This window comes from Pseudomyrmex gracilis, unplaced genomic scaffold, assembly GCF_002006095.1.
Source record: "Pseudomyrmex gracilis isolate BER0280 unplaced genomic scaffold, ASM200609v1 scaffold_153, whole genome shotgun sequence".
NCBI classification, from domain to species: Eukaryota; Metazoa; Arthropoda; class Insecta; order Hymenoptera; family Formicidae; genus Pseudomyrmex; species Pseudomyrmex gracilis.
Window position 1 is genome coordinate 185,108 of NW_018020737.1, and position 21,010 is coordinate 206,117.

Here is a 21,010-nt window from a genome sequence, read left to right on the forward strand (position 1 = left end):
GTGCATTTTTAGTACGTTTCTTTCCATAACGACGTCGTTCTCCGCTATAATTGACGGTCGACGATCCTCTATCCCGCGCGCGCGCTAATATCCGCGATTAAAATTCATCGGCGTGTCACGACATGTTCGTCAATCCCGGCTGATCGCGAAATAACGATGTCGGAAGGTGGACGGAAACGCGCGGCCTGCACACACGCACCGATCTCTGTGTGTATGTGTGTCTCTCTCTCTCTATCTCTCTTCGCGAACCACTATTGTGATATATGTACATACTGTCTGTCGCAGATATATTGGCATTTGTGTCTTGTCGTGCTCTCGCTTGTACCTAACGGCCCACCCGTGATCGCTGCAGATGCGTGTAATTCGCGCCGAGATTACTCGCCGAACGCTCTCTCTCTCTCTCTCTCTCTCTCTATCTATGTATCCATCTATCTATCTATCTCTCTCTCTCTCTCTTTCTCACGTGCCGGTATCTCACGATTCGGCGTAATATTCGAATCACGGTCAGTCGATATTCGATTTCTCGCTTCGCGAGTAACGGTGTTTTTTTTTTTATATTAATTTTAATAGGATTTTTACATATGATATATTGAAAAGTGAATATGTATAGAGTACACGTATATACGCCGGTATATCGAGTCATACATTTACTCTCTGTATAATTTTATATCTTTTCTCCGCGAGAGATCGAAACACTTGACGGAAATTTTTGCTTTCTCTCCGAGAAGGAAAATATTGTCGCGAATAATTTCTTTCATTGCGCATTTTTTATACGTTACTCCCGGAATTTGTACGTCTTCTGACGATTTATTTTTAACGCGACCTCTCTCTCGTCTCGTGATTCACAGCGTGAAGCGATGAATACGTTCGGGAGGGAGGGAGGGAGGATAACCAGGAGTCGCGCAGAATTTATTCGCGAGCGACCGAAATCCTCCCCACTGATTACAGTAGTGAAGTCGTCGTTTGGAACGACGTTTCGAAATATCCTTTGATTGAGTTGCTGCGGGAGAAATCAACTGTAATTGCATCGATCTTCCTACGGGAGGGAGGAGGCGAGGAGAAAATCGCTTCTAAGTTAAGATACTTCGTCGTCTCAAAGAAGGACGCGAACGGAGAGATAAATTATCAACAATATAAATTTGTAACTTCGAGAAGACGCGACTGTAAATCTTTATTTAAGAATTCCTTCTATCTAAAAAAAAAAAAAAAATAATAATAATAATAATATTTCCCATGCGATATTTATTCGTATGGATTTCACGCCATCAATATCAATAGATTTCACGGCGCTTTCCGAATGTGCGCGAGAGGTTTCAATCTCGGGGTATCTCGAGAATCTCGAAGAGAGACGTGAAGATTTTATTCTACAACACAGAGAGATAGGATATTCTCTCAAAAGATGATCCCGCCGCGATATCTCGACCGGCCGAAGAGTTTCCTCTTCGCGCACGGTGTTTTCTGATTTTCGTTTCAAATTTTGAATGCCGAACGACGAAAGATGCCGGTGCGGAGCGGGTAAGGAAGGAAGGAAGGAGCGCCCGAAACGCGTTGAAATCTGCGTTTTCGCGAGAAACGGGCGCGGAAGTACGCGTTCGCGAACGCGCGCGCAGATACAGAACGGACGGAAAAACGATAGACGAGATTTTTAGCGATTTATGCCCCCTCTCCCCCAACCACCGCCCGCATTTCGTCTCTTCTGTGAGAAGAAATTGCTTGAGAGAAGAAAATCTGATCCTCCCCTCCAGGTTTTTGGAACGAAAACAGGTCCTGATGTGTGGTAGAACACGTCCACGTGTACACACGCGGCCACGTATTTTGCGGCGCGCACGGACCTTTGGCGTAAATCTCGCGCGGCCGGAAAAACTTCCTCGGCTCTTCTCTCTTTTCCTGCTCTGTCTTTCTCTCTCTTTCTTCCGTCTTCTCTCTTCCTCTTCTCAAGTGGCCGAAACACTCTCTTTTCGTTTCTAACGTCGGCGAAAACCCGTCCACCTATCTATCTCTCACCTCCCACGAGAAATCCATTCGCGATTTCTTCGCTCTCTTTTCTCGCTCCTCGTCTGTCCGGCTTTTAGCTTTTAAAGTCAGCCATTTCAGGTGGTTTTTTGAACGACGCGCGGCCGTCTCCACGATCGACGTCGACGTTCCGCCACGATTGCGCTTCTCGTTACTGTCAACGGGCTCTTCTGTTTCTCCCTCTCTCTCTCTCTCTTGCTCCTTTTCAAGATACATCTAAGGTATACACGATCTACCTAGAGCGTATACTTCCTCTCCTTGACGTCGCATAATTATCTCTTCAGCCTTTGCCGTGAGAAGCGGCGTGTGTTTCGTGATACTAGTGACAAGAGTATGCACTTCTTGCAAATTTAACGCTAAAGTTTACCGTTAACGCGGAACTTTGCGTTAAAATTCAAACGTTGTTTTTTTTACGGTGTATTACGTTGTTATTGTCGGATAATTCGGTGAGACGATTTGTCGTTCGCGAAGCGCGTCAAACGACGAAAAAAGGAAAATCAACTCCCTTGCGCGGAATCCGGGGAGAGATAAATGGCGACGGAAAATCTCGCGAGAGAGAGAGAGAGAGAGAAAAAAAAAGAAAGAGTATTCCGTGTAAATATCGCGAAAGCGCATGAAACGCCGATTTCACGGAGGGCATTGTCGCTATATATGACGGGTATTTGACTGGAATTCGACTTGCATGCTGCAACGCGACGCTCCGCAGAAATTCGCATCTACTATACTCCTCCCCGCGTGCGACCGCGCCACGCGCGGCGCTGTACGTATTACTCTGTGTAATGTTTGTTCGAGCTTTTCAACGAGAACCAGACACGAGACTCGGCGTGGAAAACGGAGAGAGAGTTAGCAAAATACCGAGAGGTGTGTTTTTGAACCAGTTGTTTTTTTTTTTTTTTTTTTTGAAGAAGAACTTCCCGATAGCTACATAATTTGAAGAATGCGACGCGCAATAACAAATTGAAAACGGGATAAACGTTTCGAATTATTTTGCGACAGATTTCGCAACGAGAAGAAATTTCATTTACATGTACACGTTACGTATATACATTTTGCGCACCGTGTGTGAAGTTATCGTTTTGTTTGTTTTTTTGATACAAAGCGTGCAATTAAAAAAAAAATATAAAATAATTAAAATCGAGTTAATGATTATTCTATGTGAAAAAACAAAGGATATAATATTTAGTTACGCACAGTTAAACTCGCTGTAACTTTTATCGCCGCAATTCAACGCGAGAGAAACATTATTATTATCATTATTATTATTATTATTAATATTATCGGTATTATTATTATTATTATATAGACACACAAAACGGATTAATCATGCTCACCGGATCACAGCAAAATCGAACAATGCGCGCGCGTGCAATTCCCAGTATACCGTTTAAATTCTGCGTTCCATTGTTGTTCTTTTCGCAATGTTGTATATAATTCGGGCCGGTATACACGTGCGGGGGTTGTCTCGGGGTACTAACAACGGGTCATCGTTACCAACGCGGCAGGCGTGTTAATACAACAGCACCTGGCGGTACAATTTCCGTGTGCGAGAGCATCGTCGTCACTCTAATTATCTCCGGGACAATGCGCTAAAAGACTGTCGAGCGTGTTGTAAAACCAATATTTCTCTCCTCGCGCATCAGTGCAAATTTACGAGGACGCGAGATAACCTCGCGTGCGCGGAATTCGGAAACTCGTCGTCGAACGTGTGCTTTAGCGCGCGCGCGCGAGACCTAGAGCTCTCTCCGCGCGCGGGGTATTTATTAATCGGGACAAACAAGATTATCCCCGAAGCGTCGCGTTACTTCGATCGTCGTCGCGAGGGAAACAGGTGCGAACCGCGACGTACGTACGCGAATTTTCTCATTTGACGCGAATTATGCCGCGGGTGTGTACACACACGCACACACGCGCGCGTGTGTGTGCGCGCGGAGGTGAAGCGTAAAATTATCTCAGGCAGCAATGCCGCCTTTCACGTCGGAATCCACCGTTCTCGCCGCAAATGCCGAGTCTCTCTCTCTCTCTCTCTCTTTCGTACGTATCTTCGTCAAACGCGCGGTTGTTTGCGCCGAAACATCCCTTCGTCTTGGCGGCGCACCCCGGCTCATCCTCCGTTGATCTCATTGACTCACAAATTGTTTAATTAAAGACGTCCTTCGTAAATTCACTGACGCAATGTATTTTAATAACGCGATTCGACAATTCGTACGCGCGTAAATTGAAAAAGACCTTCCTGCGACGCGACCGAACTGCAACTGGAAACCTGTATACCGTTAGAAAATTACATAGATATGGTGAAAGTCAAATTGTTAAGCGATATTATTCACGTAATAATTGTGCGAAAATGCACAAATTGTTTTCGTATCACGATGAGTGTGTGTGTTACGTAATAAATATTGCGCTCGTTAATTTTTTTCCGCTTGCGTCGACCATCGAAGGTCTTTTATTCTCTCGGTTAACAAGTATATAATCCGAAGGTTTTTATTTATTTGTATTTATTTATTTATTTACACATTTGCGTGTTGATACAATTTGCGAAACGTGCGCGGGGGGAGCATAGTTTTCTCCTCCGCAGTTAACTCCGTAAATCGAAATGGTGGAGGAGGCGCGGTAAATTGCCACGCGCGGCATAGAAGCGTTGTGTGTCTCTCGTGTGATCGTCGCGAAACAATGTCGGGCGAGACGAGATTGTGTGTTGCGCAGTTTACACTCGAAAGTTTTCGAACTTTGCGCAAATTATATCGCGACAGACCGAACGTGCGCGACGCGAAGCCCCGGATTCGCTCCTCCTCCCGCGGCGCATTTCGCAATTACAGCTTTCTCGCGGAATTTACGATGGAAGATTTTGTGCGCGCGCGAGCGAATTTGTGCGAGCGATTGTGCGACAAATGAACAATCATATCGCGGGATTCAATCCGCGCGGCGAAAGTGCGTATAATTTTTTTTTTTTTTCGCGCGAAGAACACACACGTCTTCGAATTCGCTCTCAGCTGTCCGACATTCTTGCGTGCGCGGAAAAAAAAATTAGTTTCTACCACAGCTAATTACGGTTTGCTGAAATGAATTTGCTGCTGCAACTATAAAATTTCCTATTACACAGAAACAGTTCGCTGATATTCCTAAATATGGTCGACATAATAGCAAAATATGTATTCCAGGTTCGACTCCTGGCCGAGGAGTTTTTTTCGCAATATTTTCAAATTAGTTAGGGGGGTATTTGGGATCTTTCGTATACGAGATGCAAATCTAGCATCCTATATGATTTTATGAATTGAAATTTCAATTCAAAAAACTCACATGTAAAAATAATTTACATGTGAATTTCATACATGTGTATATATATATATATANACACCGAAAAAATTGTATTCTTGTTTTGAGGATATCCCACTTACTTTAAGTATATTTTATACTAAAATAGGCGCCAAGAAGAGTTTCTTATTTTAAGAGGAAAATCCTCTAAATAGTAATATTGATAAGAATATATACTGATTAGAATATAAAAACCCTCTATATAGAAAAACATATATATCTCACTATCGAAAAAGACTATATTCTTAAATTAAGAATATATTCTTAAATAAAGAATATATTTTTAATTTCAGAAGAATATCATCTAAAATCTTTAAGAAGATTTTTTAAGTATAAAATCTTCTACTTACGAGAATATCATTTTTTCGGTGTATACATGCACGCTTATTCCTGCACAACAACCTGGGAATGGCTCGTATTGGCCTATTTAATCTTAGATGGCTCATATTAGCCTCTTCATTCTTAGTTTCAAAATATGTATGTCTTGTAGCGCTAAGAGCTTAGGTGTCCATAATACTACCAAAATTGAGGAACCAAACCTAATTTTTAGAGCTGTGAGAGTTAACTTTTTTTTTTCCGTTTGTGATTTGTGCAAATTACGCGCAAATAAAACATATTGCGTTCGATATTACACGGTTACTCGCGCGCTCTCGATCGTTACGAGACGCGGAAGAGAAAGAGAGAGAGGGAGAGAGAGAGAATGGCGATCATAACTCACATAAGGAAGTTTTACCCGCTACAAATCAGGTTGTTATCGCGTAACCTTAAAGCGCGCGTCTTCGTTATTGTCTCTCCCGCGGCGCCTCGCGATTGTTTTCTCGCAAGATTTACGACGGAGCTCCCGAATCATCCCGCGGTAAACTTTGACGTTGTATTAAAACGCGATAACACGGTCGCGTTTGTTGTTTGCGCCCGGTGTGTTTCACCGGAGAAGCACGCGCGTAAAGGACTTTTGACACTTTTGCCGGGGGAGGGATAAGAAAGAACAAGGTTCTCTCGTTTCTCTCGCGGCGTTCAGGTGAAATATTACGCGAATATAAATACAACTTATTCTCTCTGAACAAGTTACAAAAGACGAAACAAGAAAGGATGTATCGAGAGCGAAAGCCCGAGTCGAAATTTAGCGTCTACATTGAACCTCAATTTTTGAAAAAAGGAAGTTTCGGACGCGCGTATAGCAGCGTCAAAGTAGCATCTACTTATTTTCTTACTCCTACTTTGAGCCTATCAGAGCCTGCAATGCGCAGTCTGATCTGAGAATTGAACTACTACTTTAAAACTTTAGCAGGAAAAAAGGAAATTTCGGACGTACAGCAGCGTCAAAGTAGGATCTACTTTCTCTCTTACTCTTACATAAAAAAAAGAAAAATTGAGGTTCAATGTAGACGCTAAATTTCGACTCGGGAGGTTGCGTAAACGTCTTTTTATCCGCAAAATTGTTTCGAATTAATTAAATCGAGAATTCGCGTGATTGATTGTAAAACTACTCGTTCCCGGCGATGTTCTCTCTATTTGTCTCACTTGTCCCGACTTTGTTACCGCGCGACGCTGTTCGCGGATGAGAATAAATGAAGCGAAGATACGTGGGGATAGAGAGCGGAAGGGAAAGAAATATAAGGGATTTCTCCGGGAAGTACGTGAGAGATCCTTGCGTCTCTCTCTCTCTCTCTCTCTCTTTCGAAATACGATTACATACTGCGGTACGTCGGTTGATTATTCGTATCAAACGCGTCTCGCAGCGTTTCAATTTCTTTTTCGGACGCGTCATTGCGCGGTTTACCGTTCGTAATTAATTCGACGACATTACCGGGTCGCGACTGCGTCGTTTTTTGCATTACCGGGCCGAAACTTTTTTAATTACTTCGCACATACCGACGGAGTTTCGCGCGAAAACCTTACGGAAAAACCGATTATTTAAACCAAACCACTATATCTGTTTACGCGCGGAATAAACTTTTTCGTGAGAAGCTGAGAAAATAATTTTGAGCCTCTTTGACGATTTTTTTTTTTATTTTGCGTTTATTCCTTTCTACGTTATAGTAAAAAAAAAAAAAAAAGAAGGGAAAGAAGAAACGAGAAATGAAAGCGACGCATATAGTAACTCCATAGAGCGCGGGGTTCATACGCCACTCTCATGTCCTACTCGCTTTCCGGGGTTCGCTATTGAGTTAGCTTATCGTACCACAATTCGCTTCTATGTACGAATCCGTGAAATCCGTAGATCGCGAATAAACTCGAGAGAGAGAGAGAGACAGAGAAAGAGAGAAAAAGAGAGAGAGACAAGTTTACGAACGACGAATACGAGATTTCGGGCTTTTTTTCGCGCAGCGGTACCTCGTAATGCTATTACTGCTACCCCCCGTCGATCGGAAACAATCACGACGGCTCCCGATTCGTTATGTAACTCGGATTTATGAAATTCCGCGCTGTCGGAAAAGAACCGCGTATATAAGAATGCTGCGTTTTTTTTTTATGAAGCACGCCATATAAACATATACATGTATATATGTATATATATATATATATTTACATATTTACACACATCGTTGAACTCGTGTATACATTAGCGCGATCAAAAGTAATTTCTCCAATAATTTTCAATCGCTAATGAACAATTGTGAAATATACATATCACAAAAGGAATTAAAACTCTCGACAATCAATTGTCGCAATTTTTCTCTCTCTATCACTGTCTCTCTCTCTCTCTCTCTCTCTTCGTTCTTCAGACCACAGTCTGTATTTTCCTTGATGAAATACGCGGACCTACACACAACAGGTTGGCCGTTATTGATTTGGTATATAAATTATTTTATTATCACATAATGTTAACTGCGACAAACGGTCAAAAGTCCGCGGGCACGTAAAGCCGACAAATTATATTGCGCTATTTCGATTGTCCATTAACGCGGTTAAAAAGGTATGCGCGTGGTATAATTGCGATTGGAATTAGTTATTAAATTGCTAATATCTTGAAACTGTATTACTCTCTCTCTGGCAGCCGCGCGCTATACATTTTCCATTATGTCCGCGCGGACATATAAATGTAAATGAACGCTTCAGCACAGGAGAAGGGGCAAGGAGGAAGGGAGGAAGCTCCTCCACGTTGCATAAGAAAAATCAATCTGATAGAAAGTTCTGAGCCGTTTCCTGCGCGTCTCGCGTTTCCGGGAAATAGCATGACTGACGTTCAGCCTTTTTCATGGACTCGAGACGCGTCTCGTACATGTACTATATATTTATATAATGTATATATTATACGTGTGTATATATATATATATATATATGTATACATACATACATGTATGCAGGGTACTTCGCTTAACTTGACACGAATTATCCCTTTTTTAGAATCATAATTACATGTTTTCGAGGTATCTCATACCATCTACAAAGATTAATTTCCGTGAGGAGAATGTCGCTCTGCTATTTCTGTCGGGAACTGTAATTTGTTCTTTTTCTTCATATAGCTGATGGCATTAAGTCATTTCGCGTATCAAAGTAAATGACACGGAAAGACGAACGTTTCTCTCACGATATATTACATTCTCTGTATTTGATATATCGTGTGTTATATTCTCTAATATATTCTTATATAATAAAACACCAAGCCGAAGGACCGCCTATTATTGGATTTTGTGAGGTTTTTGTTTTTTTTTATTTTGATTTGCAAGCATCAGATGCGAGTTAGATTGCAAAGAGAAAAACGGAAGAGAGAAAGAGAGAGAGAGGAAAAAGAAAGACTTATATATAAGCTTGTCCCGAGCGACATATCCGAAAACTATATCTGACAGTCGTGGCAGGGAGATATCATTTTATTATTTTGCGTGGGCGAAAATCTCGCACCCAAAACAATACAATAGTTGACAGACATTTCGATCGACGTCAGAGTCAAAAGGCTTCTTCCTAATCGCGCTTCCGATCGGAGAGCGACCGCATTTTCTTACTTTAAGAAAAAAAAAGAGTAAAACCTAACTTTCTAATTTACACAGCAAATTTCTGTAATCAGCAAAGTTTTTATTATTTACTTTTTTTGAATTGAATATATTGCGCGTCCACGTCAGCGCTATTATTTTCATCAGCGTTATTTTGTATTTTGGGAAAAAGCCCGTCAACGTATTTGTATATTTCGGTGTTTGAAAATTTATTGAACTGTACGAACTATATATAAACAAAAACAAGAAAGAATCAAACTTACGCGCGCGATTACTTTACAAATCTATATGGGACGTGACCGGATTAAGAGACATATATACGAACCCGGACGATAAAAGTTCTGTTAATCACATGTGTTACAACGTTATATTTTTACAGCCGCGATAGAGTAATATCAATCTAGCTCATCTCGAAAAAGTAATCCCTGCCGTGTACGCGATTATTAAGCCGTTTTTCCATTACGTCGGTATTACATATTTTATTTCTGTATATGTTTTTTTTTTCTTTTTTTTTTTATCCGATATCATCGTAATCTGTATAACGCAGATATATACACAAGACTCGTCTTTGCGCGAATTTAACTTTTTAATAAAAAGCGCATATTTTTTTTTTTTTTTTTTTCTATTGATCACCTTCGCGAACGAAACCTCGTTGCTTTATAAAACAGAATCTCGTCTTTTTTGTTTTATAAAAAAGAAGATCGAGCACAAAGAGACATGCGCGCACATGTTGTATCTGTTTCGCAAAATGATCTCGTAAAAACACGATGCAATACAAATAACTTTGTATTTATATTTCAGGACGGAGGAGCGTACGTGAAGCAAAGCGACATAGAGGGTTTGGGACTGTGCCCTTACGATCCACGACACAATAGCACAGCAGTTTTCGCCGGTAAGTTTTTACAAGAGCGCGCAAATCGAACGACGTATATATATATATATATGTATATATATATGTATTCGACCTCCGCAGCTGTCTGTCCGTGGACCACGCGAAACCAATTTCTCGATGAAATCAGAAACCGTATATATGAGTAACAATTTTCCGTATTATTTTATCTGTGGTCGCCGCTTTATTCTCCGGAACGTCGAACGTTCCGTGAAAGACGACGTATGTGTATTTGCCAATATTTTGAGTTCACGGATGAAACAAATCTATCTGGCGATAGATTTTATTCGAGCGTCTTTTACGCAAATTTTCGAACAAGTTTCGGCTTCGAGAGAAGAAAGTGGATTTTCTTTCTCCGTCTCGCGGGAAAAATGACTGCGATTTTTTGTGAAATGATCGGTGTGTGGAAACACATATATGTTTTTTCTGCGCAAACTTTACCGCGCCACTCTATGTGTGTGTAACGTGAAAAATCGCTACGTCTGTCTACGGAAAATATTTGTCGAGAAGATTTTTATTACATTTCGAAACACATGTGTCGCGCGCGCGCCCAGATTTGACAGGCAACGCGTGGCTTTGACGACGCTAAGTGCCACTCGAGAGATTCGACCGCTCGACAAACGAGTGGAGTAGCTTGCGAGAACGGAGAAGTTCAGCGCGGAAAATATTCACAAGTCCTCTTATAAATATATGCTCGAACGTTTCAGCGGATGATTCTCGAATTGTTTTGTTTTCCAGGCCAAAGATTTGATATTATAATATACATATATATATATATATTTCTTCCACTTTTGTTCTCTCAATTATTTCTCTTTCGCTAATTTATACAATTTATTTACCAGTTTATTTTCGCGTCAAATATAAAAACCGAATCTATATATGGAACTGATGCGTTCCGGTTGAATCTAAATAGATTTGATGTTAAAAAGTTTATAAAGAAATGACATGCAATTAGTCCGGGTCGCACTATACGTTTCACATTTAATACGAAATAAGCCGAATCTCTCTCACTCTCGCTCTCCCATCGCTACCAGCGTACCTGTTAATTCCGGTTTCATTATCCTGGAATTAGGTAGACAGTTTTGGATGACATAAACAGTAGAGAAATATATCGCGCATGCTACATTTACATACAGCATTGTGTTTGCAATGATACTATACGGTATTCATAAAACAGTGTGTGCGCGCGACGATTTGTCTCTTTCTCTGTCATTAACAAATTTTAATTTGTTCTTACGTACAAATATATTGTCTTCAATTAAAAAAAAAAAAACACATGCAACGACAGTAGCGTTATAAACAATTATTTTTTCACAATAATGTTTTTAATTATACACAACGAGATATCCAACAAGGCATTAATAAATATTTATTTTAATTTAATTATCTTAATTGGGGTTAAATGACGATAAAAATTTTTGCTAGAATAATTGCACTTTTGTTTATTGTTAAAAAGCCTTTCCTTTTGAATTCTCGATTTCTTGCTTGCGATCAATTCATCCGCAAGCTCGAGCAACAGTCTATTGTACGATTTTAATTAGACGATAAAATAAAAAATAAAAAATAAAAAAACACATTTTGCGCATGCGGCGTACACAAGGAAACTTACACCACTTTTGATGTGAAATGTGCAGTAGTTTCATACGTTAAACGTTGTAATTTGCTAATTACGCGCGTGTCGTACGCTCGCCAAAGTAGTGCCACGTGAGCGAATCAATACTTTGACCGGGGCAAACGATGCATTGCTTGAATGAAGTCGTTTCTCTCCGGAAACGCGTATGATATTTCTATGTAAATAGTGTCTTTCTCGGGATGGGGAAGGGGAGGGAATACACACGAGAAATTCGAACTTGCGCGGCACAGAAGATATTACCTTCTCTATTCATTTAATTACTTCACCTTGTGGACCGGCGAAGTAATTAAATTCATAAAGGAAGTTAAAAATACATGCGCACAAACTATCTCTCAAATCTCTCATATTCTTTCATGTGCGGATAACTTGATTAATTTCACAGAAGTTCTTTTATGAGCAAAAGTTTACTTTGACATCACTTTTTTTTCGCGACCTTTGAAGCGAATCTTAATTTATATTAATTCACAGTTTTTCTTTCTCTCTCTCGATAAAAAGAAAAAGATAAATATTAGACTCCAATATTCTTTCTCCGTTCCTCTTAAACTACGAACGATACCAATGCAATAACGATAAATGTTAACGATATCGGTGATGACATAAGAGGCTCATTCACGTCGGATGTGCGACAGTGTAGCAATAAAAAAAAATTAAAAAACAAAAAAAGAAAAAACCACTAACATCGGAACGGTGACACGATTGTATACACGTGTATTTAAATTAGCGTTTATTTTCGTGAAATTCTGAAAAAAAAAAAAATTGTGACCTACCGTTTGACTTTCTGGCCACAATCTGTCAAACGGCGGTAATAACGTAATCGAAAATGTAACGACATTTTTTTTTTTCGTTGTTATATAACGCGGATATACAAGCTCGGAACCAGTCGTAATAAAATCGGTTGTCGCGCTCTCCCGATATATCTCGAAACACGATTTATCAAAATTGACATTTTTTTCATTCTTCCTGTCGTCCTTCATATGTCCAATCATATCATATCTCTATTTCCTCTTCTATCTACATAGTATATACACACGCGCGTCAATCTTGTCTATAAAAAAAATATATATATTTGCAACCAACAAATAATAGTTGCATTAAAATTATTGCATCGCAATAATTTCGAGACGATTTTTATATTTCATAACACACGTATATTATTATTATGTAAAATAATATATATATATATATATTTTTTTTTTTTTATATATGTATACACTTTATAATACGTATAAAATAAATAAAATAAATAAAAGTACATGTAAAATAAACAAATATACATATATATGCATAAAAATTTATATCGGCTCTCTTCTCGCACAGTTGGTAAATTGTTTAATCAGTTAATTATGTATAATATATGGTATTTTCTGATTGTTGATTATTGCACGTTACTTTTCATTTATCTCTACATTACGCGCTGGTGGTTGTGTAATAAGATAATTTAATCAAATGAGAATGAAATAAAATGTAATGGGAGAATATATAAATTAGTAAAGCGTAAATACATACGCGTCGTAATTTATTATCCATTATTTTGATGCAGCAAATAACTACAAAATAGCAAACGTATTTTGTATTATTATTTATAAGCATTTAATTATCATATACATTCAAGTTTTCGCGTATTTTGTTTTAGCGAGTGATTTTAAAACCCTGTTTTTGAACAACTTGATTGCACATTTCTAAAAAAAAAACGGTTTTGTTATAATTTTATACTCATTATAAATACATATTCTTGTGGGTTATTTTCGTTCGATGATGAATACAAGTATAAATAACTCGGTGTCATATTCCACATACGTGTATATATACATATATAATAATCGGAAAAGTTACAAAATTGCATTATGGTTTCTTTCCTTCATCTTTAGTAGTTCGTAGAAGAAATCGAGAACTTTTTCAATTGATTAAAATTGGAAAACTTCAGAAACCATGAAATTCAGAAGTTTGTAGGAGGACAAATTTTTATGAGACAAGTATACAGTTATTCTTTTTAGTATTTTTTACACGTTTTACATCTCATCTTTTTTTTTTTTTTATAGCGCGTTGAAAATTGAACAATTTTTTAATTCTCTTTACGTGGAATCGTATTGGATGGATTTTTGCTTATTTGTATCTATATTTCCAAGTTACAATGCGGACTTTATAATGTGAAATGCGAACCGTGATTTTTGCGTAAACACAATTCTTGCAAAACAAAATTGGAAATATTGCAGTAAATTTGCAAAAGCGGTGCATTAAATCGTCACGTAGTTTTAAAGCGCTCGTGCGCGAGGAGGTTAGTAGTTATTCGAAAAAATTGTAAAAAATTTATCAGTCACTAGGGAAAAACCGTGTTTTAATAGTTACCGCGCAAATATCCGATATTCGATCCGAATCTGTTTCAGGTCAAATCGAATGCGGACAGATATATATTTCACATATATACATATATAATATAAATTAATAGATAAATAGAGTTTTGTGCGGATAATCGATAAAAAATCCGGTTCGTTCGCATTGTTACTCTGTTAGTTTTTTTTTTTTTTTTTTTTTTTTTTTTTTTTTTTTTTTTTTTTTTTCTACGCGAAACCACCCATTACGAAATTAAATTCACAATTTTGCGTATATAATTGATGTAACACACGCGCTCTTTCCAGTTCATCCGGGCGAGCTTGACTTGTACGCTTGTAGAATCTTGAGAAATGGCTCAAAGCTTGTCAAATGGTCCAGGGTTTCCTTCCGAGAAGATGTATATTCTCCCGCGGGAAATAGCATGCGTTCTATCATAGCATCCGTTGATTTCGAGAGGATCTTACCGGAGTCTCGTTGCTCCCGAGGTCTCTCTCTCTCTCGCGAAAGTTTCATCTCACGGCTTTACTCTCTCTCTGTACGTTGCCTTGCCCTCCCTCCACACCGACACATCGCACGTTTCTCACGTATACAACTCGGAAAAGAAGAAAGACGTATTTCTTACAAAAATAAAACGTTACCGTCGAATATATATATATATATACTTTGTTACGTTGTTATTTTTGAACGCAATTTGCTATTTTTCGCCGAGCTTGATCGCGGGTCGAAACTGCAGCTTGCGAAAATTATGTTTCGTATTAAAAAAAAAAAAATCTCTATAAGAAGCTCAACTCGGAATTAGCACAAAATCAATCCTTGTAACTCGAAGTTTGAGGAATGCATTTTTTTAAAACTCGTATTGTCCGTTTCTTTGATGCTCGAGCGCAATTTGTTAGCGCAATTTGTTTTATTCCGAATCTTGTTGTACAACAACAATCCACGCGTCGACACTTTCGTCGCATTTTTGCGGTAACGCGTCAAATCACTTCCTAAGTACAGATTCCGATCTCAATAAGATACACGCGCGAAGAGATACATATGTGTCTCTGCGCGTCGCGGGAAACGTAACGCCGCCGACGCGCGTTGAAGCGGCAACACACAACTTAGAGGCGGAAAGAAAGAAAAGAAGCCTCTTTTCTTCTCGCTCGCGCGCGCGCGCGCGCGGCATTACGCGTGGTTGTACGATATTCGCGGGGGCTTCGGCGGGGGCTCAGCGTAGATTTGTAGCCTGCAACGAGCACGTTCATCCCCTAAGTCTAACGTCTGCCCTCCGCGTTATATACGACCGCCCGGCCTCTATATACACTTATCGCGCGCATACGTTGGCCGGCCTCAAATCCCATCGTGCTTTTTGAACGTGAAATATGGACGCCCCCGCCCGTGGAGCGCCCGAATCCTTGGAGGATCCACCTTCTCCACTTTCGCGAAAACACGCCGGGGAAAATGCAGTCGCTAGCTAGGATGCGCCCGCTGTATTGTAGGTATACTCGCTCATGACGCACGTTCACGTGTATATATATATATATATATATATATATATACGCACGCACACACACACACCGATCAAATCCGCGGCTTCTTTCCCGGAGCTTTCCGCCGCTCCCGACGTTCTCCCCGCGACGCGCGAGAAAGATGGCCCGTACACGGAGTCATCCCCGAGATGACACGGTCTCTTCCGCCCCGACGGAGGATTTTCTACCGACGGGGGCTTATCTCTGATCCGGCGCGCCTTTCTGAACTTCAATTTGTATATGATGCTATTTTTATCTGTATAAATAATTCACAGATCTCTCGATTGCGCGCTTGCGAAAAGTAACAACTTCGAAACTTCGCGAATAGACAGACGCACAAAGAGACGCGAATAAATTATATTGTGTCGCGCGCGCGTTTCGATATTAATATACACGCGCGGAGTCGTGAATTTCCAAGGTGAAATGACCAAGGGAATTACAAGCACGAGTCTAATCGTCCCGCTCGATATACGACGTAATTTCGGAGAAGCTCCGGGGAGAGCCTCACCGACGGCGTCCTTCGAGGACTTTGATAGCCGCCGGAGCGAAAGTTGGGTCGTGCCGTAGATCGGAGTGGAACATCCTCCAGAAGCGCCCTCGGGTGTGCGTGCGCCACACGCGTAGCGAAGCGGATAGTCCCGACGACGTATATAAATTCAACCGGGTAATTTCCTAGAGAGTGAAAGAGAGAGAGAGAGAGAGATAGAGAGAGGCGTTATAGCGCAGGAGGATGAATTAACCTGAGAACGCGCGCGCGCGCGCTCTCGTTGCTATGTATTAACCATCGGCCTGATGGTGCCTCGTTTAGCTTGCAAATGCGGAAGGCGCGACTGACTGACGGGAGAAACGTTTATGCATGTTTCAGAGGGACAGGTGTACGCCGCGACGGTGGCTGACTTCTCCGGTGGCGAGCCACTGATTCACAGGGCGATGGTCCGCACCGAGCGCTCGGATTTGAATCAGCTGAACGGTAAGTTGAGAGATTCGGAAATGTTCCTCGGCGATTATGCGGGTTTATTTGAGTTGAGAAGAGTCCCGCGCGTTTGCCCTCCCCCTCCCTCTCCCCCCGAGATACCGCAACTCGAAAAGTTGTTCAAACGCCCGTTCGATAAAATTTCAATTTGCGCGCTTAACCGCGCTTAACAGATCGAAATTGGCATACGTCAAGTAGTTCCCCGCAGAATTTTTCTATGAAAAAAAAAAGAGAGCGTCTGTTCTTTTTTTTTTTTTTGTACGCGCGCTTTTCCCGTCGATAAACGCGTAAAGAGATCACGCGCGTGATTGTTATTAAACACACGATTGTGATTTTTTTGTTTCAATCCAGGACCAAATTTTGTCAGCTCGTTTGCGTACCAGGACTACGTGTTCTTCTTTTTCCGCGAGACCGCAGTGGAGTATATGAATTGCGGAAAGGTGAGATATATCAATCTCTTTACAACACAAAAACAAATTGACAACATATGAAACAAATATTTTTTGTGCGTTACATATCCGCACAGAGATCTTTAATAAATTACAAAATTATTTAATTGAATTCTTATAATTAATATGAATTTTAATAATAATAATAATTCTTCTTTAACTTATATTTTGATTTTATTTAATATTTACAACGCATTCTCATTCGCTGTAGCGCAGAAGTTCATTTGTTAATTAAACTATAACGACGCTTTTTTGTGGATATCGATTTTTCTCTTAAATTTGACGTTTCATTCGAGCATCGACGACGACGAGGTAAAACGAATTTATATTTGCAACAATATATCGGGCATTAATTTGCTCGAAAAATTTCGAATTTCAGGCCGTTTATTCGCGAGTTAGCAGAGTCTGTCGGCACGACAAGGGCGGGCCGCACGCATTTCGCGACAGATGGACGAGTTTCCTGAAAGCGAGACTCAACTGTTCGGTGCCGGGCGAGTACCCCTTCTATTTCAATGAAATACGTGAGTATGCATATGCTGCGGCGGCGGTCGCTTCTTCGCGTGGCTTCGATCGCGACGCTACACGCTCGAGTAGTTTCGAACACCCCGGGAAGGGCTCTCTCTCGCGCGCGCGCTTCCCTCTAAAAGGGTCTTCTCCTGCAAAAGACCGCCTCCGATTCTAACGCCGCGTTACCTCTTCCCTCCACTTTAAGTATAAGCGCGCGCGCGCGCGCGCTCCTTTACTCTTTTCAAGGTTTTTGCAATTTCCTCCCGACGTGCTGCGTGTCCGCGTTGAACGAGACGCCGAATACGGTGAGATAGAAGCGCGATTCCCTTTTGAAGGAACCTTCAATTATACGCGAGCAACGTGTATTTGGGTTCAAAATACACGGGGAATAAAATTCGCAACATATATATTCTCTGAAATGTAAACGTACACGCGCGGGGGGATTCGTAAATAAATTTCCGAAAATTTGTCGCGTTATTTTCGGAAAAAAAATTTGATGATGAAAAATAATTTTGCGTTGTGCAAACGCGAACTTGTTATATATTTAATATTGATATTTGCCAGTGTTCCGTTCTCACCCCGCGAGAGAAAAGGATTTGCAAATAAAATTATTTGCAACAATAAAAACGCATTTTGTTGCGTAGTGTGCAACGCGGTAATACATTGACTCGAAACGATAATGGACGTATTTTTTTACATTTACATTCGCGCGACAGTTTATTACCGGGGAGCGCGCGCGGAACGCTTTATCGATTCTCGCGTGCACACGCTCTTCGTGTGAACGCGCGCGTATGACACAATTGAATAAGTCACTCTCTCAAGCTATATCCTTATCGCGCGCCCGAAATGGACTAATCTCGAGTGCGGGGGCACAATAGCCCCCACGATGCGCTATCTCCGCGTCTCGTGGAAACGTGGGTGGGGATAAATGAGGACGGGACAAACGCGAGAGAGGAGCAGCGCAAGGCTCTCTCCATAGAATATTGTCGCCGCATATCGAATTGAAATCCCTATGCTCCGGCTAAAGTTGGCGCGCATCCAGACACCGAGAATGCCGGAGAAGCACTGCGAAATCACAGGTCCCGGGACTGTTACGCTGATTGTTCAGAAGCTTCGTACTCCTAGCGAGAGGGACTAATCCGCCGCGTTATTAAATATTAAATGCGGGATTTGTCTGTATTTAAGCGTCGTCGTTGTAAAAATTTGCTCAATTTGAACGCTCAGATCTTACTGAGCGTAAGCTTAAAAACACTTGTAAGGGTGCGAAAAACAAATTTTAATCAGAATTAAAGAAGAACAGAGAGAAAGACACAGTTGTCAGAATCCAGTTAATATATATCAATGGAATTCGATGACTGAATAAACACAAAAGTCCCTGACCTGTTGCCAAAAACGTTCGATATCGGATCTCGTCTATTTTCCACAGAATCCGCGTCGGAACGGTTGACTTATGCATTCCGCATTTTAAAGCGGGATATATAACAGCGACATCGAAGATCTCTGCGAAAATATTGGAAATATCGCACCCAAAAAAAAAAAAAAAAACTTCCCTTCGAATGTTTTTCCACCGCGCGTATCATATTTCGCGAGAAAGAGTTTGAACGGTGCTGATTAAAATATTATCGCCAAATCTGTTAATCGATTTCGACTTGTTAAAAATTTCAATCTTTCCCTCGTATTTGTCTCGTACGCGATCAGAAATCTCAAATCTAATTTTTCATATCTCGCACAAGCATCGATTTCCTCGAAGTATAATTTTCATTTCGCTACGTGTATTACCTTATGCGCGCTCGAAACACGTGCGAGAAAAGAATTGGCACCGCGTGCGAAATCATTTTGTACGCGCGCAACTGCGCTAATGTGTAAAATAATAAAAAAAAAAAAAAAAAAAACTGGAAGGCGACAACCCGGAAAGCCGGAGTTCCAGGTTTGACTCCCGGCTGAGGAGTTTTTTTCGCAATATTTTAAAAATTAGTTAAGGGCGTATTGGGGACCCTGCATATATATAAGATGCAATATTAGCGTCATATTTGATTCAAAGAATTGTTATTTCAATTCCAAAAAAACTCACGTGAAAAATATTACACGTGAATACATATATATATATATATATGATGCTAATTGTTTTATATATATATATAAAACAATTAGCATCATATTTGATTTAAAGAATTGTTATTTATATATATATATATATATAATAATATTGCATCTTATATATGCAGTATATATATATATATGCATTCATATATATATATATTCTCACATTTACGCACAACATGCTGCGAACGGCTCTTCATGTCCTTATATTCATATATTATTAGTTTAAAAGACTTATAGAGCCCGAGAGTAATCTCTATTTATCACTAATTGTTAAAAAAAAAAAAACTATCGAGCAAATTCTTTGTTTCTTATCTATCGGTTAGAATCCACGAGCGACGTAACGGAAGGTCGATACGGCGGAAAGTCCGCGCGTTTGGTTTACGGGGTGTTCACGACTCCGGTAAACTCTATTGGGGGTTCGGCTGTCTGCGCTTTCTCCATGGACAGCATTCTCGAGGTCTTCCAGGGTGCTTTCAAGGAACAGGAGACTATAAACAGCAATTGGCTGCGCGTGCTTCCGGAGAAGGTGCCCGAACCGAGACCGGGCGCTTGCGTTAACGACTCCAGAACACTTCCGGACATAACTGTCAACTTCGCCAAGGCTCATCCACTGATGGACGACGCGGTGCAATCTTACTTTTCATTACCTGTGATAACTAAGACGAGTTTTAAGTACGTGAGATCTAATTGGATTACATCTTTGAATTTGCTTCACGTTAAAAAATTAACTGAAAATAACTGATAACGTCTTGAGAAAATTGAAATAAATTTTAAACGTGAAGAAAATTAAAAGATTTAAAAAAATTTTTTTGGTTTTTTCATTTAGTTGATAAATTTTGTGATCTTTTTTTTAGTTACAGATTTACCAAAGTCGCAATAGATCCTCAAGTAAAAGCGCTAGACGGCAAAGCTTATGACATTCTTTATATTGGAACAGGTACAACTTGCTTATACTTACTAATTACATTTCGTATTTTTACACACGCAATTACACATGTTTTTTTTTTTTTTATTACATATTTATAACAACGCGCTTTATTTATTATTAGCACCGTGTACACGTCAAAATAAAACAATACTGTACATAATTCGTACATCGCTAATACTATGTCTATGCATACATATATATATTGTGATATTCATAATATTATAATCATTTAAATGTGATATTAATAAAAGATTAACTTGTTGCGTGCAGATGACGGTCGTGTTTTGAAGGCCCTCAATACTCGCGCACCAGAAACACTTGAAAATGTTAGTCAAGTAATTGTTAGCGACGTGCAAGTATTAAAATACGGTAAGTCACGTTACAACACAATAAATATTTATTTTTATAAAAACATGATATAAATATATATATTTT

The 21,010-nt window shown here is 40.0% G+C and overlaps 1 protein-coding gene across 1 annotated transcript in view; it reads left to right on the top strand.

The window, feature by feature from the left end:
• Window positions 1-21,010, top strand: part of LOC109857270 (semaphorin-1A-like) — a 193,181-nt gene that overhangs the window by 166,640 nt on the left and 5,531 nt on the right. Inside the window, exons 6-12 of the mRNA XM_020433431.1 lie at window positions 10,056-10,146; window positions 16,481-16,585; window positions 16,940-17,028; window positions 17,417-17,558; window positions 19,971-20,319; window positions 20,502-20,584; window positions 20,846-20,944. Of these exons, the coding sequence (XP_020289020.1) occupies window positions 10,056-10,146; window positions 16,481-16,585; window positions 16,940-17,028; window positions 17,417-17,558; window positions 19,971-20,319; window positions 20,502-20,584; window positions 20,846-20,944 (958 nt within the window). The remainder of the gene's footprint in view (window positions 1-10,055; window positions 10,147-16,480; window positions 16,586-16,939; window positions 17,029-17,416; window positions 17,559-19,970; window positions 20,320-20,501; window positions 20,585-20,845; window positions 20,945-21,010) is intronic.